Raw genomic sequence first — 26672 nt, 5'->3', positions numbered from 1 at the left:
GAGGTACGCAGGGACAAGAGCACCAGCTCCCCCGGCAAAGAGAGGCAGAGGAGCGCAACATGTTGGGGAGTATACATCGGCTTTCAATAACATTATTTTCAGCAATACGACTTTATAGAAGGCCCCTAAGGGAAGAAGGAAAAGGTTTTTCAGGACAATGTTTTTGTAAATAGACAAAGAATTTCCATTTTATGGAGTGTAATTATATTAAAATGCATTAGTATAGGACTGATATGGTTATGTTTTATATTTAAAGAAAAGGGTGATATACCTTTAACAACCAATGTGAAAAGAAACAAAAGAACGGTTTTAAATGAAGAGGAGTTTCATCATGACACTGAAAAAGGGCAGAAGTTCACATCTGGGAATGTCTGGTATGATGAAATGTTGTGGTCGGGAAAGAGAGCAAACACAGCATGTTCTGTTTGCTCACTAATCCCACACGTAATAGGAGCACCCAAGCTTTTCCTACCTCAGGCTGTGTCATATGAGGAAGCAGGATGCCTAATGCACCTACCCCTCTGTAAAAGCAGCAGGTGTTTTTTTCCCAGAAGCAAGTGTTTCAGTTCAATGGGTGGATGAAGGGGAGGAGATTTAAGCGGACAAATACATGCAACTTGATAGCATGGGCCAACACCAAGAAACAAAACAGGAGTAGAATATATAACAGAAGGCTCTAAAAGGGGGAACAAATAATTAGTGAACTCAAACTGCTGCAGTGTATAGATAAAGGAGGACATTGCATTTCCTGGTATCACACAAGACCATTAATGAGAATGAAGGGAGCAGTGTGGTATAATGGACAATGTGAAGAGGCGGGGGGTAGGAGGAATGCAATGTTGTGCTGAACGTTTGGTGGGGTTCGAAGAAAATGTGGTTTCTAAGGTGAATGACAGCTGAAAGTCAGTTTGGAGAAAATAAGTACATGAATTTACTTGGCTAAGTGAAACTCATCAACCAGTTAACATAAAGAGCTTTACACAGTTCTCTTTGTGTTTTCAGGTCCAGTGGGTGTCTTCATTTGGGTACCAACAATGGCTGTGCCAAGGTGAGGAGTGCGGCACTGGCACAAGGGACAGCTGTGATCATGGACGTTTGGTGGGCCTGTGGATCCAAGGCCTACGTCCAGCACCCTACTGATTGGGGTGGTCTTTTTTCACTCGTCACACTGCACAGCCCTGCCATGGTGGTGCCCCACGGCAACAACAATATGGGGCTTTCGTTGAGAAAATCAATTGAGTTGAAGGAGGATGTGTTACAGCACGATAAGGAAAAGAGTGCGGAAAATCTAGCAGCGATTCCAGCAGAGTATCGGCTATTTTTGAAACCACTTTCGTTTTTCCTTATTACTACCGGAGTGCAGGCTGCATCCAATGCAAAATGGTTGCAATTAGTGCATTAGGAGTTACTGCGATTGCTGAACTCAACAGCAAAAGGCCTGAATGCAGTAAAGGAAGAATTAAGAGCCCCTCCGCACTCCATCCACGCCACCACGATGCCAAGGTAAAGCAGAGGATTATTACGGGCATCCTTCTGCTTACCTGCATCCCTTTGTCCCTTGCGCGCGTCGAGCCTGCAGCTCCGTGCTTGGAATAATGGAATTATCAGCCGGAACATCTAAATCCAATCCAAGCTCCATATTCCGATCCCTCATCGAAGCGCCGACGAAACCGCAAGGTTTCAACCACTGCAAGATGGCTGCTGCCATTCCTTGCTAGTTCGCCTGGCCCAAGGCCCCCTGACGCCGCCAACATCCATTGGCCACCACAGATCCACAACACCCAATCAGCGAACGCCGGCAGGCGAAGCCGGCACTCCTCCAAGGCACTCACTAAGGCGCCTGACCCGAGCCTGACAAGAGACTACTGAGACGGAGGCTAGGACCCCTGCTCCTCTGGACCGAACTCACGCCGGCTCACATTCACCTCGGCACGTATTCACTCCTGGCTCGGTAAGCACCTGCTGCATTTTCTTACAGCCTCTTACAGCCAGTGATCATTGCAGCCAACATCAAAAACTGGCCACTGCATCACCTGAAACTCTTATGGCAGGACTTACTACACTGGTACAACCTAATAATATAGCAGCACGCCACGCATGATGCCCCGCTAGCCAATTACATCTTTGTTAATACTCCGATTCTAGGAGTCAATATGCGCTATTCTGATTTTAGATGCTAATTTGTACGCCTGTGTCACTCTAAATCTAGTGCTGCGCTATTCTGCAAAATTTGTGCTATTTTGAATCTAGGTGCTATTCTGAATCGAGGTGCTAATTTGCACGCCTGTGTTACTTTGAATTAGATGCTAACCTGCAACCATGCGTTACTTTGAATTAAGTGCTATTCTAGGCAGGCTGCACTAACTGCCTCTATGTGCCATTCTGCCCCACTGTTAGATTTTTGACTCTAGGCAGCTGCCACTTGTTCCATGCCGAGGTAGTTGCACACACTGCATCGTACCCACTAAACGATCTCCTAAGCTAGTCAACACAATGTTCCTCCCGGGCTTTTATTCTATACTACTGAGAATCATTCTCCACCTTATCAACTCCGCATGCCTGCCCAGCTCAGCCCACAACTTGATCAGCCTAGGCACCACGTCACCCTTCCTCACAGAGCCTAGCACCACAATCATGCTTACCCAACTCTCTCCTCCATGCCTCTCGGATAGGCTTACCAGACTACGATCCAGACTTCCCAAACTACATGAGCCCCGAGCCAGGGACTCCACCCAATCCAAACTCACGAACCGAACCTCCATTAGTACCTGTCCTAACCTTACGCTAAAAAAAAACCAAACTTAACCCCCTCAATACCACGACAACTAATAAAGTGCTCATTACAGCAACTACCCCCACCCCTACCAAAACCATCACCCCACCTATAAAAGGTGCCCTCATTAACGCTCGCTCCATAATTGCCCATGCCACGGACATCGCAGATCTCATCCTAGCTGAAGATCTAGACTTTTTAGCCATAACAGAGTCATGGCTCCATGCAGCCGCAGGCCCAGCCCTTTCGCTAGCCATCCCCAATGACTACACCATCATCTGAGCGGACAGAACCGAAGCTAGAGGCGGAGGTTTGGCCATCATTGCCAAAACTCACCTTAACATCAGACTCAATTCCGCTACACACCTCCCATCATGCGAATCACTTACAGCCAAGCTACCCACTGCCAACTCCCAAACGATATCCATTCACCTACTATACAGACTGCCTGGACCCCTGGGATCCTTCGAGGAAGACCTCGGTGCCATCCTTACCGACAACCTAAAAAACTCCTCACAATGCCTCCTCTTAGGAGATTTCAACTTAGGTTACAAAGACCCCAAAGACAACCAGGCCACCCTCATCAGTAACACTTTATCTGAACTAGGCTTCACACAAAAAGTATCCAGCCCCACTCATAACAAAGGGAGAACCCTTGACTGGATAGCAGACTACAACTGCACCGTATCTATCACTAACAACTCTCCCCAATCCGGGACTGACCATCTCCTCTCCTTCTCACTTGAGGCCTCAAGCACTATAACCAACATGGCACTAGCCGCAGCCATCCCCACGAGAAGTAAAAAAAACATTACAGTGGAAAAACTGATCCCGCTTATCCTTCCTACGCTCAACCAACTCCCCGACTCCAACCCTTATGACCTCGTAGAAGGCTATAACACCATGCGCACAGCCTTAGACGCCATTGCACCACTAAAACTTCGAAAATGCAAACCAAAAAGTACCTCAACCAATGGTTCTCCAGCCACCTTAAAACTCTTAGATTGGAAAAACGTAAACTGGAACAAGTATGGAGACAGTCTCCGACACACCATAACAAGTTACTGCTCAATAAAATAACCCCAATTATAAAAATAAAAAATAAATCATAGCGGCCAAACAGGAATCCTATAACCAGAGAATCTCACAATCCAACTCCAGCACCAAAGAATTATTTACTATCCTGAAAGAATTGGAAACACCAGTGATAATTCCAGATACTTGCGCCAAGAACAAACAATGGTGCACCAGCGTCCAAAATGCACTAAATAACAAAGTCACTGGCCTTCAAACTAAAATTAAAAACAAGAAAGACTCCCTCACCAAACTCACCAACCCCACCAACACCCACCCAAGCCCTCCACCCACACACCTCACACCCAACACTGCCTGCTTCAGCTTTTCCAAAGTCACTACTCTCGAAATAGAAAAAATCATTCTCAGCCTTAAACCCTCCAACTGCAAAGGCGACCTCTGCCCCCCACAAATCATTAAAGATGCGGCAAGAGACCTCTCGCCATTCATCACCAGACTCATCAATGCCTCATTTTCCTCAGGAACAGTCCCCAGTAACCTCAAAGAGACTTGGGTCCTCCCTCTCCTCAAAAAACCTTCCCTAGACCCGTCCATGGCCTGGGTACCACCTACACCAACTACGCTGATGATACACAGATCCTCATCCCGTTGATGGGAGATTACAACTAGGATTTGGCCTTGGTGAACAAGGTGTACCTCATCATTCAGGCATGGATGGCTTTGCACAGTCTATGCCTGAATGATGACAAAACTGAAATCATCCTTGGTTCCACCTCCAACTTAACTAAACTTGACCACAACTACACCAACTTCATCATAGACGGGAAGTTAATCAAGGTTTCCAAAGAAGTGAAAACTTTAGGAATGTATCTCGACTCCTCAACCTTCCACAAACAGGTTAGCTCGATGGCATCCTCCATGGCCTACACATGTAAGCTTATAAGAGTAGCCAGACCCTTCTTATCCACCCAGAGCTGCATTACACTAGCCAGAGCCCTGGTATTGTCCAAGCTGGACTACTGTAATGCCCTCTACGTAGGAGCCAGCAAGCAAATCACCAACAGAATTCAGACGCTACAGAACAACGCTCTTAGAGCGGCGCTCAACATACCCAGGAGGGAACACATTTTCGAACATTAGGAAATCCCATAACTGGCTCCGCACATCAGACAAAATCCTGCTTAAAGTAGCATCGCTTACCCACAAATGCCTGAACAACGCGGCCCCACGCTACCTGGTAGACAGAATATGCAAACACACCCCCAACAGACCCACCAGAACTTCCAACGCTAACATGCTCATAGTCCCCAGGTTCAAACGCACTAAAATGGGCGGCAACAGCTTCCAGGTGAAAGCACCCCAACACTGGAACTCCCTACCACCATCCCTCGGAACACCCCAATCTTATTCACACTTTAGACGCAACTATATCCACTGGATAAAGAACACGAACCATTAACACCTCTAACATCACACTGCTGCAACCCTGCAATGTATGTTTATATGTAAATGTATAAATCTATAAAATATTTGTACTGCATTTTTTCCCTCCTGTCAAACTGTACACGTCCCTCATTGTCACACTGTAATTATGTAATGCAATGTATAGGCAACCCGTAACCAAGCTTTGAATAACCATGCTGCTCATGCGCCCTCATACCCTCGGGTCTGGTGCGCAATACAAATGAATACAAATGAATAAACTAAACGAAGCTAAACTGTCTGCTGGCACTTCAAAATCGCTATGTTTAGGATGTACTGTCATGAGGGGGGTGATGTTCAAAGATTGGCAGCAGTTGCTGCACAATAATGCCTGATGACGACGCACCAAATGGAACTTGGCAAGCAGCTATTAATGAAATACATACACTCCATAAGAAGATGTCAATGAAGCAAATGTAGTGCAAACAAACACTTGGCTAGACACCCTTTTTGCCTGGGTGCCTACTTAAAATATTTGGAGACTATACCAACAAACGAAGAGGAAGGTTTATGCTGCCCCTGAATGTTGATAGGGTTCATAAAAAAGAGAAGGGTACTAACTAACTAATTGAGGAAAACGCTGTTGATATTGATTGAAGGATTACAACAGAGTCTGGGGATTTCGAAAACTACAAGGAATATTGGATCTCATGCCTTAAGGATGGGCAGGGGTGTATATGGGTAGGGGACTCATTTGGGAAGAAGTTGGGGGTGATATGACTAGATTAAAAAAAAAATATGGATCCACAGAAAGAGGGCAGCAGAAGAGTGATTGGGGAAGGAAAAAAAGTTATTTATAAATCAATAAAAGGGGGAATAATGTGGTGGAAATGCAAACTGCATGAAAAAAAAAAGGTGCGCACATACCAGTTGTGGGAATATAACACTAAAAGCACAGGGGTACTCACTGGCGGTTAAATAATTTTAGGTGTTAAACTTGAGGATGCCCTAAACAATTGAATTTTAAGTAGATGGCATTTAAGCGTGTTAGGGAGAATTCTCATTCTATGGCTAATTTCCCTTACCTATAGAGTCCCCCAGCAGCTTTGCTGGATTTGAAGGGTTTGTTTTTTTCTCCTGCTAAGAGTGAGCCTCTTTTTCCCACTCTTAGGCATTTTTGCTATGTGTGTTCTAGGCTATTTTTGTGCTTAATGTCTATGGGGTTTTTCTCAACCCCATAGGAACCATCTTTATTCACATGGGTTACACAGCACCCTCCGTGCAGTGACCCAGGGGTGTCGTAGCGACCCCCAAACATAGACTCCATACCCTGGGACGGACTACTGTCTCCCAGGGCATGTAAAGTCCCCATTGACTTTACTAGTCAATTTTTACGAACTAAACCAGTACAACCCATCTTACTATGGAGGTACTGGGAAGGGTTAATAGTTTTTCCCTTAGGTTAATTTTCGAGAGGGTACCGTACAGTCCCTCTCTCAAAAGTTTCTGGCTGGTGGCAGTGGTTACTACTGTAAATATTCGACCGTGAATATTTCCCTATGGGATTTTCCCATTGTTCGAGGCTACCACATTTTCTGACAGCCTCTAACATACCGCCGGTTTATTTTAATATTAACTTTACTCCGGTAGGTTTTATTTGCCAGAACTTTAATATAAATTCTTTCTCGTGTCTTTCTCTAAACTCCTAACCCAGGTCGGGGGTCCTTTGTTTTTCCTTTTGGTGGGCTGTAGAAGCCCTCCTTTCGGCGCCACTGGGACTGGGGTGGGTCCATTGTGTGGGAGGGGGAGTAGGACCCCTGGACAGGGTTGCCTCAGCAACCCATGTCACACTCTATCCTGATAGGCTGGAGGGTCTCCCGCCAAAATGACCACTCCACTGTGTGAGTGACAGCTAGGCTGTATGAATGGGGCTCTTTTTGCATAAAAGCAGGGTCCTGAGGACTGGAAGAGCAAGACGTCGCCACTGGAACTAAGAAGCCGAAGAGGAGAGAAGCCAAAGACATCTGAAATGACTGAACCACCGGTGAAGCCCTACTGCAGCATCTCACCACTTTTCTCCACACGACGAGAACAGATCTTCATCTTAAAGAGCCTTCTTCCCTTGAGCTGGTGGGGCCAACCAGTTTGCCAATCGCCTTCCTGGACCTGCCCTGGTCGAATCGCCAGTACCCTGTACTTGGAGACCGGATAGCCAGGCACCAGTCCACCCGGACCGCGATTTAAAGGAGCGTACCTTTTATTCGTAGGGCAGCACCGCGGCTGGTTTCATTCCTGGGTAGTGCAGTAACTCGAACCTTTTTCCACGACGAGAGCCTCTCTTCCTCTGCTGGATCCCCTGAACTGCAGGAACTACCAGGAACAACCGCCACCGCAGGAGCCACTTCTTCATTTTAAAGGTACATTGTTCCACCAGGCCGCCCTTTCTGGGTGGTATAGCTAAAGGCGTTTTAAATCCTTTACCAACCTGTTGGGTTGGCCGCCCCTCTCTCTTAACATTGTCTTTCTCCTTCTGCATCCACCTTTTCAAATTGTTAACCAAAGACTTGACTGCAGCTACAAGAACATTTTGCTCCTGGGCCCTTGCCCTGTACCAATGACTCTGGCACAGGCCTACTGACCGTGGCTAAATTTGTTACAACTGCCTTCTCTAGATTGCTTCTCAACTAGAACTGTGTTGGTGCACCTAGTTCTTATAACCACCTCTTTCTTCCCACTTTTAAAGTGCCATTTTGCTCAGTTTTCATTTAAGTATTTTTTATACTGATGTACTGCCTTGCCTAAATTGGTTCACAAACTTAGGGGAAGTGTTGTTAGGGTGTGTAAGATGATATTTCTGTATAACTTGTGCATTCCCTCCTTTGTGAGAAATTGCTAGAGTGCCATTTGTGTTAATAACTGATAAATGTGCTTAAATATAAGTGTATAAAATAAATATATATATTCTTTTTACTACAAAGCTTTGTACTCACATTTTAAGTGCATTTTAAATGTGTTTAAATATAAGTGTATAAAATAAATATATACATTCTTTTTACTACAAAGCTTTGGTCAGTGTTTCCTTGTGCCATAGTACTGTAGGCCTATTGTGTAAACCCTGAATACTGCTCATCTCCCTCTTGAGATAAGTCTGACTGCTCAGCCACAGCTACCAACTAAATCTTTGTGGTACAGACTGATACCAAAGGGGATTTATTGCTCTCACCTGTAGTCCTAATCTTCTGTAGTGCTCCCTAAGGGAACTGCACAGGATTCTGCCTAACAAAGCGATATATAGTTTACTAGTGAGCAGGATTTAAAATTAGATCGAGATGCTGTCAACAGACCTCCAAGTATGCCGCTTTAGTGGAAGCTAACTTACATGTTTTAATTTGCTTAACAGCCACAGGGGCTGAAAGGAAATTGCAAAATTTCACGTTCCCAGAATCATACGCGAGAGAATGCATCAACTTATGATACGTTCAAGGTCACAGAGCCGAGTTCATGGGTGCAGGTGAAAGGCAGTGAACATAACATTAATAATTCGGTAAATTAGTTATGAAACTGGTCTGCTGGCAGTTTCAGTGTCTCATGGCGGTTTCAAATTGAGCCTTAGCATAACAGCAGTTCGAAGTGTTCTTAAAATGCAACATTAAAACAGTAACTTGTCTTTAGTTCAAGGCTCTGTCAGTGTCATGATCAGTTGTGTTCTCATGTAAAGCGGATGGGGATGATCGTCGGCAGATGAATAAAGATCCTCTGGTCATCCCAAATGTTTCAATGCCTTGGCTTCATGTGGTGGGAATTGTGGCTTGGACTGTGACGTCACATTGGTGGTCCAGGGTGTTGTGTTAAGATTTTCGGGATCCAATCATTGCCGCCTAATGTATGTCCCGATATAGGGGAATGATGTGTTTTCTCCAAAGATCTGCGTTCAAAGGGTGAATCAAATGTGTCAATATGTCGTAATGTTAATTAGTTTAGATGGATATAAAAGCTTTTGATTTAGGGGTGTTTCATTAGAACTTTTCATGCAGTTCTGTTGTGTGTGAATGTTGCTTTCCCAGCTGCGCCTGGGGCCCCGAATAAACTGCGGTACTTCTAGCCCTGTGTACACTCCTTTTTGGATTACTTTTGTTGGCAAGTTCTTAAGGCAACCCGCAGTACAATATCATCACTCCTTTCTCGGAAGTAGCCTCTCCACATGTTGCCAGGGGATGGCAGCCGCTACTTGATGCTGACCCTAGGGGCGGCTATATGAGGGAGGACCACCTGGGGGCAGGGGACTCTTACGGAAAGGACAAGACATTGTGGGGGAAAATCACATGCCACCGATGGCCTACTGCAACCTTCTGCCTCACCCACAAGTCAAATCCATGCATAATATTCACCCATGTTACACAGAAAATAATAGGTAAACTGGGATGAGGAAAAGGCAGGGAGCAGTAATGATTACTCCCAAAGACACTCCATCTCAACTTCCTCCACATTACTCGAGGAATGGCAAATCATCAACTGGAACGAGAAAGAGGATTGGAGCAACGAAGATGACCAAGACCAGTAAACCAATGCAGTGGTCATGCTCAATTATGCCGGGAAGATTAGCTGCATCGCAGCTGACAGGCACGAAGTTAAGGCAGAGAAGGAAAGCGAATTGAAGGGAGCAAGACAGCTGCAGAAGCCGGGAGACATCGCAACCGGCTCAAACACCAGTCAAATCGCTAAAGGAAGGTGTGCCATGGCAAACAGTCTGATGGTGAATCCATAGAGCAAGGTGAGAGACCGTGCAGCTAAAAGCCCATTGCCTGACAAAACAAGGCAGCAGGAACTGCGTCCAGTAAAGCAGTAACACAGGGAAGGCTCAACAGCCAATGGGATACACGACACACAACGAGCCAGCAGAATAGCAACCAGGAAGTGCGAAGAACACAGGCAGCATCCAGTAAGCCCAAGGAAGTCAAACATGATACCGGGTAGCTAGAAGGTGCATGCAGTTTTGGGGGAAGTAATACAAAGAACGCAGAAAGAAGATTGTCAAAAGGCTAATGTGTTTGCCAAACCTGCTAAAAACAGGCACGGAACCCATATTTAAAAGGCAAGAATACTGAAGAGAATATTGAAGCGAACATTGGTGAACAAGAGTCAAGGGGCCACACTGGGCTAATATTGTTGTATGGTCAAAAGAGAAAGTGGCTGCATGAAAGTCCAGGCAGGGGAGTACACCAGGCAAAGTCAAGTGTGTGCAATAAGTGAATCAAGGAAGGCCCATGCCCTAAAAGTGTTGTCACGGTAAAGAAAAGATTGCACCTAAAACCTGGCAGGTGAATATACCAGGCACAGCTAAATGTGTGAATACAGTTAAGCGTATAAAGAGAATCTCAAGGAAGAATCATCCCTTGAAATTATAAATAGCTGTCAAGGAAGAAAGTAACATGGCAGGGAAATATACCAGGCGACCAGAAAGTCTGTGTGGCCCACACATCAATTGTAAACACAGTGGAAAAGAGAAACTCAAAGAGAACACATACCCCCTTGGGGTATTTCTGAACTATTTTGAACATAAAGAGAAAACCTGGGGCAGGGAGTTATCCTCTGGTACCGTGGGCATACCAAGAGTAGGGAATTACCCTCTTGGGTTATAGGGAACTTGATCATTCTTTTGTTGAACAGTTCCATACTGATAAAGGGAATTTGGGGAAGGGTGCCATTCCCTGGAACTGTGAACCTTGTCCATTCAGAACCTTTTTATTGGATGCACACCTTTTTGGTTGGATTTGAGCACTTTCATTCTCAAAGACAATACCCTTTGCACATTAGAGTTCGTTTTAGAGTGTGAGGGCCAGAATGGGATTACGGACAAAACACAAACTTTATTTTATCTTTACAGAGTACAGACCCATTAGTTTTTGGTTGAGGTAGGGGAAACCCTCCTAGAGTAGAGACATCAAGGCATTTTCCAATCCCCTTTTAATTTAAAGTTTTTAACCAAATCCATGCCTGCGTCTCATTCTGGGCTCCTCACACATAGCAATACCCCAAATGTCTTGTTGATGCAAACTTATGCTGACACCTAATAATGGTACTGCATAGCTAGTTTGATATATTGCAGTCTCAATGCATAGCTACATTAAATCTTCTGCAGCCTGGTACCTTAACTTAAAATGTGCAACAGTTTGCTTCTTTCTGTTGCCAGGAACGACTCCTATTTTCTGCCCAATATCCCAATGGCCTCAATAATATCTTATTTCCTGCCTGCATAACCCACGCTGCTAGATTGTCTGGGGCCTGTGGCCGGAAAATGCTTTGTAAAGGTAGATTAACATCGCCGTGCTAGATAATCACCCTTGACAATGAGATGAATGTTTCTTTGCTCCCAGTAACCTAGTAATTCCCACTGCAGAGTTAGATGCCTAACAATCTTAATGAATTGCTAGACTAATTCACATTTTTCAGTGTCCAATTTCAAAGGGTGCTCTAAGAATTTGCTCACAGCTCACAATTCAAATAAAAATATAAATATTAACCAACCTAAGTGCCGGACATATCCCCCTCTCCTGCTCCTTTAGCTTTAACCCCAAATCCTGCAGCTTCCCTTCGACATGCTCCAAAACATGCCAAACCACTACAAAGCAGAACAGAGCAGAAGAAAGGAGAAAGAAAGCCGTAAGCCGCCTTTGCAACTCCTTCATTTATTCAGACCGATTTGGTGTGGCCTTCAAAATAATGAACTATCACATTTTGGGGTGATGGAGGAGTTTCCTCCCTTAATGCCCCAGGAAGGCGATATCACCCCCACCCTCTCCTGTGTGGTCGGGATTTCGACTGCCTGAGCTCCCGTTTCTCCCCTACCGCCTCCTTTCCCAGCCCAAAGCACTCCCCCTCAACCAGCACTGACACATACAGGCAAACACACTCATTTACCCAATCCTCGACTCCTCCCTTCCTCACCACAAACATTAGCCTGCCTCCCCCACACAGACCGACACACACAATACCTCTCACCCCGACAACTTCTCTCACCCCCACGACTTCCCTCACGCTGGCACAGCAGTCAGCGCAGCACGGGTGTGGCAGTGCAGCTTAGAAAGACCGCTCCGAGTGGTTATTCTGAATACTTTTTTTTGCTTTCACAAATTTCTTTTCATTTTTCTGAGGGTCCCGCGGCAAACTCGTCAACTTTCATTTTGTAGCGAGTAGGAGCCTCTGAACAGGGGTTCTTGTGGTGTTGTGTCATTTATGGCGTCTGTGTCTTTCACCAGGCTTGATAAGCTTGTTTCCGGGGAGGCTGTTTCGAGTCCTCTGGAGTGGAGGTCGGACTGCGGGAAGGCGAAGCTCTCGGGGAAGCCGGGTGGAGGATAGATTCAGCGTCTTACAGGTGACTGATCGAGCGCTGGGTCCCTTGGTAGGTGAAGTGGAGGGCTGTCAGAAACAGCCATCTGTATCGGATTTTCTGGCTCTGCAGGAATTGGGTCAGGGGTTTCAGCGCTCTTCTTTTTTGTAGGGTTATCAGGGAGAGATACTGGTAGATCTGCAGCGGGGTGCTCATGAAGGATAATTCATCTTTGTTGCGACTAATTGCTGCCAGAGCTTCCTTGGTAGAGTTAAAATTGACCCTTGTTATCACATCGGGTGGGGGATCCGTGGGTACTCCCCGTCTTGGGCGTAGTCTATGGGTCCGGTCAAGGATCAATTGGGTTTGGTCCAAATGTGGCAGTAGGGATTGAAAGAAATTTCCTATGTATTCTGAGAGATCTTTATCTGGGATAGAGGAGGGCACCCCGCGGATGCGCAGATTATTTCTTCGGGCCCCGTTTTCCAGGTCCTCCTGCTTAAATTCCAATACCTCGCCTTTGGTCTGGAGGGTCGGAATCGCTTGTTGCATCTCTATTATGGATGCATCATGGCTCTGAGTCATATCTTTGACCTCATTCAGTCTCTGCTCAGCCTCTGTGAGTCGTTGGTCCGTGTGTTCAAGTTTCGCGGTAAATTCGGCGATGCAAGACCTAAATTCTTCTTTAATATCCAGCATAAAGGCCTGGATATCTCCTTTTGTTGCCAACTTTCCCAGTTCCTCCGAGGACTTCTGCGGGGTGAGTTTCGGGGGGTCCGATTTCTTGGTCTTGTCCGCGGCAAGGAGCATCGTAGATATGTCTGAGTTTTTGGTACCCTTCCCAGCCTTTGTCATTGCAAAGCGCTTAGAGTTCTGATCTAGGAGACCGGACAGGGGGCTGCGCTGGGTTGGACCGTAGGTATCCCCTTAGGTGGTGACTCACTGCTTCGTAGGGGGGCAGGGACGTGATGTTAGAGAGAAGGGGCTCTTCCGACTAGATCCTTCGAGGTATAAGTGAAGAATCTGTGACAGCTGAGAATTTCGGGAGCCTCAAGGGCCGACTGCTTCCAAGAGTGGGTAGATCTGCGGGATGGAAAGTGGGCCGGGGCGCCCCAGGAGGTTGTTGGGTCGAAGGACCAGGATAAGCGCTGAGGGATCGGTTTAGACGATCAGGCGAGGGCTAATTCAGGAGTAGCAATCCGGGGTTAGCGGGTTGGGCTAGGCTGAAGCAGTGGGGCCAATGTTCTCTGGGACTTCTCAGGAAAGACAGTTCCAAGGGACCTTCTGTAGCGATTTGCAGGAACTTAGGCTACACAAGCTGTCCAGTGCAGGGGGGAGCTCAACAGTGGCTCGGGATGGAGTGCCGTGGGGCAGCACACCCCCACCAACAGGGGCGGGGAGCCGCGGCAGGAGCGGGCTGTATTACGCCGCAGGGGCGCCTACCTGGTCAATGGCGCTTTGTGTGGTCCTGCTTTAGCGGGTTCCGGGCCGCTGGGCTTTTTGCCGGACTCGTGCGGCAAGCGGGGTTGTCAGTTCCCCGTCCGTCTCCAATGCAGGATGAGCAGCACTTCTTCGGGATCCGTTGGCCCGGCTCACATGTCCCACAGGTCCGCTAGTAGCGGGCGGACCCCACCTTCTGGGACGCTGCTACGGCGAGTCTCGCTGTCCGGGGTGGGAGATGGAAGGCACCGATCATCATCACCCTCCTCTAGTCTCCTCCCGGCCCCTCACGGGTCATCTAGTCGGCTCACCTCTTGCTCCGTCCACAAGCTCCGCTCGTCATTCACCTCGCCGGGCTGAGATTGTAGGACCCGGCGGCCATCTTGGATGCGGGGCCTCGGGCCTGGGGGAGACGCTGGACGGGCTGCAACAGAGTCCCCCAGGGTGCCAGCCGACGGAAAAGGCTCGCCAAGAGTGCCCCAAAGTCTTATGAGTTCGGAGAGCCGAAAATCATTGTTGGATGCCCGCTACAAGGGCTGCTTTCCGCTAGATGCCGCAGGACTCAGACGGAGGCCATTAAGGGAGCAGCCACATTGCTGGCGCTCCAGGCCACACCCCCCCAGGTGTTTTACACATAAAAGGATCTACATGCTTTTCTCTGCACCAGTTGCAAAATGTATTCCAACGGCAAAAAAAAAAATGACTTTGTTGCTGGCCTTCTGGTTGAAAACAAAATTTCCATTATGTCATCTGGGATGTCCCAATCCTTGTATCTCAACCTTCCAGAAACCAAGCTTGAAGGTTGAGTGTCTTGACCTCTGGCTGGAGAACCCAACCCTCCTCTCGTGAGAGAAGGTCCTCTCTTTGTGGAAGACTTATTGGAGGGTAAATGGACAAGTCCAGAAGGTCTGGGTACCATGTCCTCCTGGTCCAATCTGGAGCAACTAGGATCATGGTTTTCCCAAATTTTCTCAACCTCCTGATCACTTGTGGAATGACTTGGACTGGAGGAAACGCAAACAGGAGTGGAAATTCCCAGTTCACCACAAACGCGTCCCATAGAGCTCCTCCTGGGGAAATTCCCTGGAGCAGTACAGATCGCACTTCCGGTTGGCATTGGTCACAAACAGATCCACTTGAAGGGTTCCCCAAAGGGTGAAGATCTCTTGAACGACTTCCTGAGCTAGTTTCCACTCGTGGAAGACTGTGCTCTGCCTGCTCAGAGCGTCCGCTGCAGTGTTCTCTGCGGTTAGATGAACTGCCCCGAACCAGAGCTGCATTGCCTTCTGCACAGTGGTAGTGACCCTACACCTCTCTTGTTGAGGTAGTACATAGCCACTGTGTTTTCCGTCATTATAAGGACATTCTTTCCCCGTACAGAGGGCAGGAAGGCCTTCAGCACTAGTCTGATTGCCCTCAGCTCTAAAAGATTGATATGTAGTTTAGACTCCAATGGAGACACACGACCGCAGACCGTCAGATCGTTGGTATGGGCTCACCACCCCATGAGTGAGGCGTCTTACTACGGTTATCCCCGGACAGGTCTGCCAACATTTCTCTCCCTTGTCCTCGCAGGCCCACCACAGAATATCCTGTGCGACCCTGCTTGGAACCTGAAGTAGGTCCGACATCTTTCCTGAGAACTGGGACCACTGAGTTCTTAGAGCCCATTGAAGGGATCTCATTCCCATGCGGGCTTCTGGTGCCAAATAAATGCAGGATGCCATGTGGCCGAGCAACCTCAAAAAAAAATAAAAAAAATAATCAAATGCCAGGAGACGCTGGGCGTTCTGAAATTTGCCAACCATCTGAAGAATGTCTTGAGCCCTCACCTAGGGTGGCGAGCTCTTTCCAAAGGAAGTATCCAGTACAGCTCTGATGAACTAGAGGTTTTGAGAAGGTGTCATGTGGAGAGAGAATCTCAGTCTGTGAAGAGAGTGGCAGGTAATGTTGAGATGATCCAGGACTTGTTCGGGAGAACGCGCCCTGATCAGCCAATTGTCCAGGTCGGGGTAGACGTGAAACCCCCCCTCGCCTGAGACTCGCTGCCACCAGGGCCATCAGTTTGGTGAAAACCCTCGGGTGGATGTCAGCCGAAATGGTAGAACTCGAAATTGATAATGAGAACCGCCAGCTGCGAACATCAGGTATTTTCTGTGCTTGAGATGCATCAGCACATGAAAATAAGCATCCTGAAGGTCCAATGACACCAACCAATCCTGTAGTTGGAGGGCCTGAAGGATCTGAGAAAGTGTGACAATCTTGAATTTGTCTTTCCGGAGGAACTTGTTCAGTATCTCAATCCAAGATGGGTCTCGGTCCTCCGTCCTTCTTGGGTATTAGAAAATAAGTGGAATACCATCCCTTGTTCCTCTCTGCTACAGGAACTGGTTCTATGGTGCCTCTCTCTAGCAGGGTTAAAATCTCCTGCACAAGGAGCGGATCTGGAATCCTCAAAGAGTGGTTACCCGGTGGATTGTTCCGAGGTCTTCTTATAAAAAGGAAGGCAGTAACCGTGGACTACGGTTTCTAAAGCCCAAGCATCCGAAGTAATGTCTAGCCACTCTTCTAGATGCTGAGACAGCCTGCCCCGCACTGGTGAACTGTGACGCAAGACCTCAGAGGTTTTGAGGCGGCTGATGCAGCAGTAGATGGTAAGGAAGCCGCTGCTTGAGCTGGCTTTGCACCCCTTCCCCGTCTACCATGAGGATATTTTCTTTGGCATCTTTGACTGGCCATTCCTCTCGCCCTTCCAACTGAGTAGTAGCAAAAAAAAGAAGAAGATCTACCCCTCCAGGGTTGTCCACTAGGTCGAAAAGGCTGAGGTTGCCCAATAGCGGCGCCTAAAGATTTGACTGCTGCCTTCGAGGTCTGCAACTTCTCAAGACTCATCAGCCTTGTTGCCAACCATCCAGTGCAAAACCCAACTTCTGCAACCATGCAAACTTGAGCATTACGGTGCTGGTACCCATGGCTCTGTTGATGCTACCAGCAGAATCCAAACCGGATTGAAGAGACTCACACATGGCTTCTTTGCCGTCTCCAAGAAGCCTTCTTTCATCCCCCTCAGGAATGTGCTTTGTCGCCATGGAAATGCAGTCCCATAGAGTGAACTTTGTGAGGGCACATCTGGAGTTGGCAGATTCGAGTGCCATACTCCCTGTGGAAAATACCTTCCTTGCCCATCCATCTACTCGTTTGTCATCCCTATCAGGAGGGATGGTAAGGTATGCCGCTTGTTTAGATGTCGCAGTAGCTGCCTGTACCACCAGAGTCTCTGGAGTGGGGTGTTTCGACAGGTAGTCAGGGTTACTACTGGAAGGACGGTACTTCTTGGTCAAGTTCTTATTAACCGCCGGATTGTTCTCCGGTGTCTCCCAATTTGTCGCCACCCTTTCCTGCGAGGCAATGTGGAATGGTAATATGGGATCCGACTGTAGACCCTTGTCGAAGATGTCAGTAAGGTCATCTTGTTCGTACGGCAATAGAGGTCTACTCCAACCCATGTAGTCCACTACCTTTGACATGAGGTGCCTGTAGGATGCATCGGCATGCTCCCCAACCTCTGGTTTCTCAAACTCCAATTCAGGTGAGTTATTGTTATGGCCACAAAAACCACACCATCTAGTGATGGGGCAATGGGTCACCTGACTCACTTATGTCCCTTTGGGACCTATAAACACAGGGGCCCTGGCTGGACTCAGTCCAGGCGCCTTTGGTGTCAGGCTCATATAGAGATGTGAGCAGGAACACTGTATTTCAGTGCAGGAGTGTTTTTATTTTACAAGAACTTTCCAGGAGCTGAAAGCCCTTATTCCAGAGAACATCCTCATGTGCTGACTCATCAGGTGTGGCTCCCTAGGCCTGGTCTTCATGTGCCAACTCGTCGGGTGTGGCAGGCAGAACCTGGTGGGCGTGGCTTCAGAAGCTCAGCTATATAAGCTGCTCCATCCTTAAGGCCGGCGCTTCGTGTTACTGTGCACTCGCGTGCAACGTGACGCTCACCGCTGCTTGGCTCAGTTTACTTACCTTTGAAACCAGGCGTTCTCCTGCATCCTCACCTCCAGGAAACCAGTGCTTCATCGCTTCATCTGCAGACTCATCTCCTGACATCCAGTGATCTTGATCCAGACGCCACATCACCGCACTGCGCATCCACGAACTCGGACCCTGTGAAGAAGAAGAAAGACAAGGTTAGAACATCCGTCCTAGGGCCATGTCGCATTCGAACCCAGCGTGCGCCTTAGTTAACAACTTACCAGCTAAAGTACTGCTGCAGCTTCGTTCCTCATTCCCTCCGGCTGTCGCCTCGAGCTCTGCAGCTTCTGCTGGGCCGGCAACATCGCCTGCAAGGGAAGAAAGCAAAAGAGCAAACATCAAAAGTGGATTGGACAGGAATACAAGACAACAAACTTTACAATACAACAAAAACAGACAAGGAAAGGCAAACAGGAACATTTACCTGAAGTATAGTGGCTTAGTCGCAGTAGACTGGACTACCACGTACAAGGGACCAGTGAAGGAACTCGGTCCAGATCATACAAGCACCCCTGCCAGAAGCAGCAGGACGGAGTGCTCGCCAAAACTAATCAACAGGTGAGCTTTCCAGGGACAGCGCATCCCACGGGTACCACGGTTTGGGAGAAGGGGTCTGGAAGGGGATCAGGCGCACAAGCTGGCATACTCATGCCCCCTATTCTCCACGCAGGAGCAGTCCCGAGCAGCATCACCTATTACCACAAGTCACCACATAAGCGCAGAGGGCGAAGTCGGACATGGCGACCTCATCCCCGGGAGGGCTGCAACCGTGCCACAACACCTCCGCAGAGAGCAGGTGAGCATAACAGGTATCCACCACACTTGCAGTCTTCAGGTTGTCATAGGTCCTTCATCCTTGACTCCTCTGAAATAAAACACTCAGAATATTAGGCTTACCATATTCTAGGCCAAATGGGGCCTCTTCATAAGACTGCTTATCCTCTTCATAGATGAAAGAAAGACTTAAAATAGTCTTTCCTGGGTAGTGGTACATATGTTTTCTCAGGAATAATGTATTTTTTGCCAGTAATGGATACAACGCTGGAGTAGTTGTCGAAACCTTCTTCATCTGCGCCATTGGTTTAACTGGGGAGCTTGCATCGATGGCGCAGCTGGCAATGATGGCGCAGCTGGCGTTGATGCCTTTGGTGGCAATGTCGAGGGTTTGGCTGGCATCGAATGCGACGCCGAAGGTGTCGATGGCATCGACGACCTTGACTTATGTTTGCGGCTCTACTGATCCTTCAATGAGACTTCATCAGTTCGAGGGCTCTCAATGCAGATCGGGCTTTCGTCCCGGGCTCGATGGCACAGAGGATTTAGGTCGAGCCCTTTCCTTCCGGCTTCTTTCGAAGGCACAGTAGAAGCGTGACTTGAAGGCTTTTGTTTTTCTAATTTTTTGAGCATTTCTGCTCGGAAGGCCTCCCGCTCGGCCGAAATGGACTTTTCGGTTGGACAAGCAACTATCTCGGGGGAAGCGTCCGACAATGAAGTCGACATGCAGTGCCTTCTCTTCGATTTCTTCGAGGACGAAGAGTGGTGTGAGCCACTCCTCGATCTCGACTGATTGGCCTTCTTCCAGTCAAAGGTTTCACTGTCCAGGTATGAGATTTCGGGATTCGGCCTACCTTCAACTTCCCCTTACGTTCCTTCAAGGCCTTTGCAGTCATAGACGGGCACTTGGAGGAGTCTGAGGTGTCATGGTCCGCGCCGAGACACCACAAACAGATTCGGTGTGGATCGGTCAGACATTTTCGACCCCCAATCACCACACATTTTGAAACCAGACTTCAGGGTTGTCAGTGTCGAAGCCATCTTTATCGCGAAACAGCTAAGTTGTCACAACAGTGAAGAAGCGCGCTGTATTTCTTGAAGCTAATGCTGTAGTGGAAAAACTGATCTGAAGCCAACGGGCGCTGAACGTGCTATATATGCCTTGGATGACATCACCCTTGACTGAGTCATTTGAGGGACGTCAACGCCATCGACGCACAGCACCCTCTGCCGAAAATATTTCCGAAGCTGGACAATACATGTCAAAAGTTGAGGAATACGTGAGAGGACACAATCCATTCAAATAGACAGTATAAAAGCTGCTGTGAGTTGAAGACCCTAGCAACGTTTTGAATATCACATGTGTGCACACCAATGCTGCTTAATTTAATCCTGGAGCGACCCTACAATGAATACAGATCTATTGTGAGATGAAGAAGAAATCACTTAATATAATGTGGGAAATATGAATCAGATTAGTTAAAGGAGACATAGTTAAAGATAGGAACAACTATTTTAAAAGAATATTATACAGATGTTGGGTGAATACATAAACTAGTGTTATGCAACTGTTTTATTGATTGGTAGTCTTTACAGTACTTTGTATTGTTGATGAGCTTATGTTGTGACCTTTTGCCAATAAAGACTTGGTTGAAGAAAAAAAAAAAAAAGACAAATATTGGAAATGTCAATAAAATATTAAAAAGAAAAAAGCATTAGGAATAAAAACAAAATAGAGGTCAAAACATTACAAAATATACACACACAAAACACAGTAAATGTGTAGAATTTCCAACAATCCTGGTTCATTCTCTTGTTATGTAGAGAAGCTAGGTGATTCTTCCACTACTAAGGAAAGTGATCATAAGGAAGTTTCTAAACTAGCATTTTAATCTATGGACTATGGAAAATCCAATGATGAGAAATCCTGGAACACTTAAAAACTTACAATGTGTTAAGCATCAACAAGCAATCTTAAGTGATCTACAATGCGTATGTTCCAGATTGTGCAGTCTTCGTATGGTATCTAACTTACGTGCAGAGCAGGATTTTCGCATTGGGGTATAATTTTTGAAATTGTATGCAGCAATGCAAAACCCGGTCATCATTGTTTTCAGCTGTCAAGCCATCTGTAAATGGAGAACACTATATTATCAACAAATGCAAGGATGGCACCTTATTAAATTACAATACAGTCTATGACACTTTATAATTTGGTCCAGTACATCTACTTAGCCATTCCGATTATTGGCCTTTGGGACAGTTAGACACTTTCATAACATGTCGCTGGGATACTTTTATCTTTTGATAACGTGCAACTGTGATATTTTCTGAGTTCATAACTTATCACTGTAATACTTGGTGATTCCAATAATTGGTCACTGGTACACTGACACTTTCAGAACTTGCCATAGTTATATTTTGGCACTTGGATAGTCACTGGGCAACTACCATTTTGATATCCTGCCATTTGGATAATGGACCACTGGGGATACTTTAAAACCCTGATATCTTCCTATTTGACAACTGTAGGGGGTGTGTAGATCAGAGACTGACAGAGGTGTGGTATGGTTGTTGGCATAAACGTTTTATTAATTGAGAAAAATTAAAAGAAAACGTTATCTTGCCCCAAGTCGAAGATGGGGTTTCCCTGCCTCAACCAAAACGAAGAAGTCTGTCAGGAAGTCGTCTAAAATGAATAGTCCACTGCCCTGTGTCAAAAGAAAACCTAATTCCATCCCTTAGGCATATAACTAAATTAAAAAAGTACTGCAGGGTTCTTGTACCAAGAGAATGACCCCCCTTCCCTTGGACTGGATGGCACAGTTCAACACAAGGCAGAATGGTTCCATTCCCCTGGTTCTCAAGTTCCGCCAATAAAAGAAAGTTCCACAAATTGTCTGTTCTATTACTCCAGGGGGATGACTCCCTTCCCCTGGACCATGTCCAAAATTTCCAAGGGGGACAATCCTCTTCCCCTGGTCTTTTACACTTCATCACAAGCCAAGGGGATACACCTCCCCCCTTTTAACTCTCTTGATAAAGTTCTCAATGTATAATCCTGGTGTACTCTCCAGCCAGGGGCTGTCTTTCTCAAGTGTAGGTCCCAGAACTCTTAACTCTTAGGTTTCTCTTCTTTGGTTTGCTTCACTTGGCTTTCCTCGTGTTGCACTCTGACTCTGCTTGTGGGTCCCAGACCCGTATCACAGTACCCTTAGAGATGACCTTTGGAAAACCTGGCTCACTCACCTGCTAGGTACTGCGGAAATGAAGATGCCCGACAATGGGAATCTTCATTAAGTACGGGTGCCAGATCCATCTTCCTTGGTTTCTTTCTTGGGAGCTCGGGAAGGTTACTTTGCTTCTCTGAGTTTCCCTTCTTCACCCGTTTAGCTGGGACAGGGTTTTAACGGCTGCCTTGTGCCCCTACCAACCATCCCGCTCACCCCTGTACCTTTAGGGTTGCTCCTAGTGTTTTCTGCTTTGTGCTTTTGCTTCTGCAGTCTTCTCTCATTCTCTGGTGTGCTGCGGCAGCTCTGCAACATGTGGTCCCTCGCAGCAAGCGCGTCGCCTCTCGACCATGCAGTCCACTGGCTTTGCCCGCCTGGCCTGCTGCTTTTCCCGGTAGCCGGAATGTCCTTCCATCTTGGAATGCTTGGGAGCACCTCTGCAGCTTCAGTGAGCCCTTCTGCTGCTCCTTCTCTCCTGCTTCGCTGCCACCCTTCACCTGTCCTGCACTCAGCACTGTGTTCTACTTCCTGGTTTCCCCTCTTCTTTTTATTCTGATCATGTGCATAAACTGTGCAATCAGATTTCGGGAACTACTAGACCGTTTCTTGTGGTTCTTAAAGGTGATATTTAGTCCTCTGCTCCTCCTCTGTCGTACGTCCCTAACCTCATGAAAAGTGCCCCACCCCCTTTTAAGAAGTGACACCTTGCGCTTCGTCACACAACCTACCACAGAGATATCTTGGGACTTTGATAATTGCCACTGGGATATTTTGCCTCCGGTACCTCCCCTACTTTGATGTCTAGCAGCTGTAATATCTTCCCACTTCGATAATCTTGCTACTTTGATAATTTCCACTGGGAAATGTTCACATCTACATTATTTGACACCATAATATCCGGATAACCGAAAAGAAAAAGTACAGGCACCCAAAGCCCAACAAGATATAGGAGGCCCGCTTGCACCAGATCTACCCGCAATGCAACAGCACGAAACGCAGAAATTCCTCGCTCAAGATAAGACCACTACACAAGTATTATCCATAATGGTGCAGGCCCAGTGAAGAAAGTCAAACAGTGCAACCAACTACTTCTTGGAACCTCAATAGAACCTGCGCAAAACTACACCAAAGGGAGCCCCTTCTGCCAGATCTTGACCAAAGTCGCTCTGTCTTGTGATACCTATATCCACCTATAAACCTAGCCGTACAAAGAATTACATCCTAGGCTAGGAGACGCAAAACAACCACAATGAGGGTCTAAATGAGGATCAAATAACAAGAAAAGAACCAACCTATCTGAGGAAACAGTTTATCACCAGACTGGCAAGAGAGCAGACCACTCAATGCCAAAAATCCACAAACACATGCAAACACAACATTGACCGGACACGCTAATCTACTCAACCTCCGCAATGAAGAGCTAGAACTAACAAGGGTCCACAACTCAACCCTCAAACAAAAGTCAGTTACTGGATCAAAACATAGGAGGAACCAATGTGCAATAGCGATACCAACGCAACCCCAAAGGACAAACAAACCCCGGAAAACAAAAAGATTCACTGCAATCTGGTCCACACCAGGTCACTGTTAAGATGGATTTCTAAAATCAATCCCTGAGGGTGAGGTGGGGGAGATTTTAGGAGGCCACCTTTTTCTGGTAAACCGGGAAGACACAGAGGTTAGCAAAAACCCAATCAAGGTAGAGTGGAAAATCAGTCAAGGCTCAGTCTCAGGAAGGTGTGAGTGGTCTAGGGCTACATTGAGTCCACACAGAACACCACCAATAATTCAAGTTAGTAAGTATATGAAAATACATGCTTTCATTAGACCTTTCTAAACACATAAGCATACAAATCACTTACAGGTAAGTATTGTACTCAAAAACCATATCTCACATATATATGCATTCACCTTTAGAGATAATAACACATGCTAGTATTCAAGGGGCAAGTAATTAAATGCAAGAAAAACTATTATACTAGATGGAATAATAAGAACACAGTTCGCTCCGTTTTATGTAGTCCAAACCCAAGATATATGAGGCCTTGTGCCCAAAAATCCTCAGGTTCCACTATGATTTCTACCGTGAAGGTATTTCATAAGTGATGCAGTGGGCTGTGTGGGGATTAAAAAGTTCATTAAAGTTAGTTAAAAAGTTACTTCAAATAAGGTAAGTACCCCACTCTATCCCGTTACAAATAGAAGTCTTGGGACAGGTTCCTTGACACAGGCTTAACGACCAAAGGCCAGGCCAGAGGGAGTTTGGGAACAAGGGCTCTACATCCAATGCTACCCTATGGGGTACAGGGGAGGTGTGGGGGCAGGGACAGAAACACGTATGTTAACTAAAATTCCCTCCGCCCCCTTGACTGATTGTTTCAGGTGAGCCTGCAGGTCTTCCAGAATTCGCTGGGACTCCAATGTTCTGTCCGTGGTTAGGGTGAGAGGAGCCTAAGCGTTGCAGGTGCAGAGGTCACTTTGAATGTTGGGCAGGTTGCAGTGCAGACCCTTCAGGACACCTCACAGGATTGCAGAAGAGTGGTTCCAGCGGAGGTCAGCACGGTCAGGCGGCAACAGGTAATCCTCCAGCGGTGAACACAGAAGCAGCACTAGCTCAGCTTCCCTTGTTGTGAGAAGGCTGAAATTTCAAGGACCGGGAACTTATGACACAAGCTGAAGATCCTGTGAATCCCAAGGCTCTGTGCAGAACGGCAACAGCTATAGCGTGGCACATCAAAGGGAGTTGGTCATTCCAGGGACACTGTAGAAGGCTTCCAAGGCTTGGATCCACAAGCAGGTACAAGAGTCGAAGCACCAACAAGGGTCTTCTGAGATCAGGCAGAGGACCAGGGATCCACCGCGCCAATCAATAGAGTCGATGCTCATCAGATGCAGGGATCTTCCGCAGGTAGTCATCGGGCTACTCTTCTTCATAGAAGTCTTGGTTCCAATGACGATCTGTTGAATAGCTGCAGGATCCCTCTTTTTATCCAAGATGCAGGCTGGGCACTAGCCTAAGCCCACCAATGGTAAGGATCTGCAACAATCAACAGCCCAGGGTTGTCCGACCCAGTACAACCACTGGTCATCACATCCATCTGGCAACAGACTTTCGGGCACCAGAGGATGTGGACTGAGACCGGACAGTCCCAGCCGCCTCCTCTGGCTCACACACACAAAGCCCACTTGCCCACAAAGCAGAAGATTTCACTGGGAAAGGGTTACCATCTATGTCATTTCCTGACCTGAGAAAGCAGGAAGAGGGTGAAAGGACAGGAGAGCCAAAGACCAAGTGACAATCTCATGGCATGGCCATTTTAGCGTGCTAGTCACTTTGTAGCCATTCATGGGCAATGCAAAAGTGGACAAGAAAAGTATTACAATAATAATATAAAGTATTGTGAAAAAGGATAAAAATTATCCTAACTTGTAATTCTCTGTAAGGTGATTTGTGCAATTCCAAAAGAGGCAAAATCTCTCAGTATGGATAGCCATAGGCACTAGTGGGTTTCCCCATGATAATGAGCAAAACAGGCAACAGAAGTAAAGCAGAAGCTTTACTGACATCCAAAAATCAGTAGAGTTAATAAAAAAAGAAAATGTTCCCATAGAAGTCTATGATCGAAAAGATGAAAAAAGAAAATCTTTCCCTACAACTCTAAAAGCACAGAATAGAGATACAGGAGCTTCATCGTGAAGCTGGAATGGACATGCTTTTCCTTAAAGAAACATAGCTAATGGTGGACTTTAAGGCAGTTGCATACAAATCCCCGATACAACCTGACCTTCTGCAAATGTATCTCAGATGCCAGAACCAGCATTATAATGGAACATGAACACTTGGAGGGCGCTAGCGATCTGTGCGCAAGATGTCTAAGCTTTGGCAGAGTACTGGCAAATCCTTCATCCTCCTCATTATACCCATGTTTTGGACCTTGCTCAGGGGTTTGATGGGCTTGAACTGCAGGTCCTAGCATTGTATTCGGTGGGCCAGTGATTGCATGAGTCCTTACAAATCTTGCAGGGTGGTTCACAGATGGCGCCCATGGGGACATAAGGTAATCCCACCTACTATACAGCTAGGGCATTGTGCAGATTGACCCAAAAGGACATCGACTAGTCACGAAGGACAGTGGGTTGTGTATGAGCAACATTGAATTTAATATCTTGCAATGGGAAAGATCAACAAGGTCAATAGAGGCTCCCCCTTCGGCACGGGTGGTGCCAAGAAAATAACAGAAGAATCTACTTGTGATGGAGGAGAGGGCTACTTTTTGGAGTCCGAAAAAACTCCAGAATCTGAGGTGAAAATAAGGTTTGCTCATTATTAAAGACTGGTATTGACAAGCTGGGAACCAGAGGCGATTCTCTGACAAGCAAAGTGGATTTAATGCAGGAGAAGCTCAATGAAAATGGCAAGCTGTTAGGGAGAATTCTCATTATATGGCTAAATTTCCCTTACCTATAGAGTCCCCCAGCAGCTTTGCTGGATTTGAAGCGTTTGTTTCTTTTTACCTGCTAAGAGTGAGACTCTTTTTCCCCACTCTTAGGCATTTTTGCTATGTGTGTTCTAGGCTATTTTTGTGTTTAATGCCTATGGAATCTTTCTCAACCCCATAGGAACCATCTTTAT

General features: G+C 46.8%; 1 protein-coding gene across 3 annotated transcripts in view; it reads right to left on the bottom strand.

Annotated features, from left to right (window-relative positions):
- The window catches only part of SWT1 (SWT1 RNA endoribonuclease homolog), a 2657341-nt gene that overhangs the window by 1857517 nt on the left and 773152 nt on the right, over positions 1-26672 (bottom strand). For all 3 annotated transcript variants that reach the window (XM_069641360.1, XM_069641359.1, XM_069641361.1), the window contains exon 9: positions 20845-20938. In XM_069641360.1, the coding sequence (XP_069497461.1) occupies positions 20845-20938 (94 nt within the window). The remainder of the gene's footprint in view (positions 1-20844; positions 20939-26672) is intronic.

This window comes from Ambystoma mexicanum, chromosome 1q (genome assembly GCF_040938575.1).
Source record: "Ambystoma mexicanum isolate Mex_15411 chromosome 1q, UKY_AmexF1_1, whole genome shotgun sequence".
Classification (NCBI taxonomy): domain Eukaryota; kingdom Metazoa; phylum Chordata; class Amphibia; order Caudata; family Ambystomatidae; genus Ambystoma; species Ambystoma mexicanum.
The sequence above is the reverse complement of the archived record's forward strand: the minus strand, read 5'-3'. Positions and strand labels throughout refer to the sequence as shown.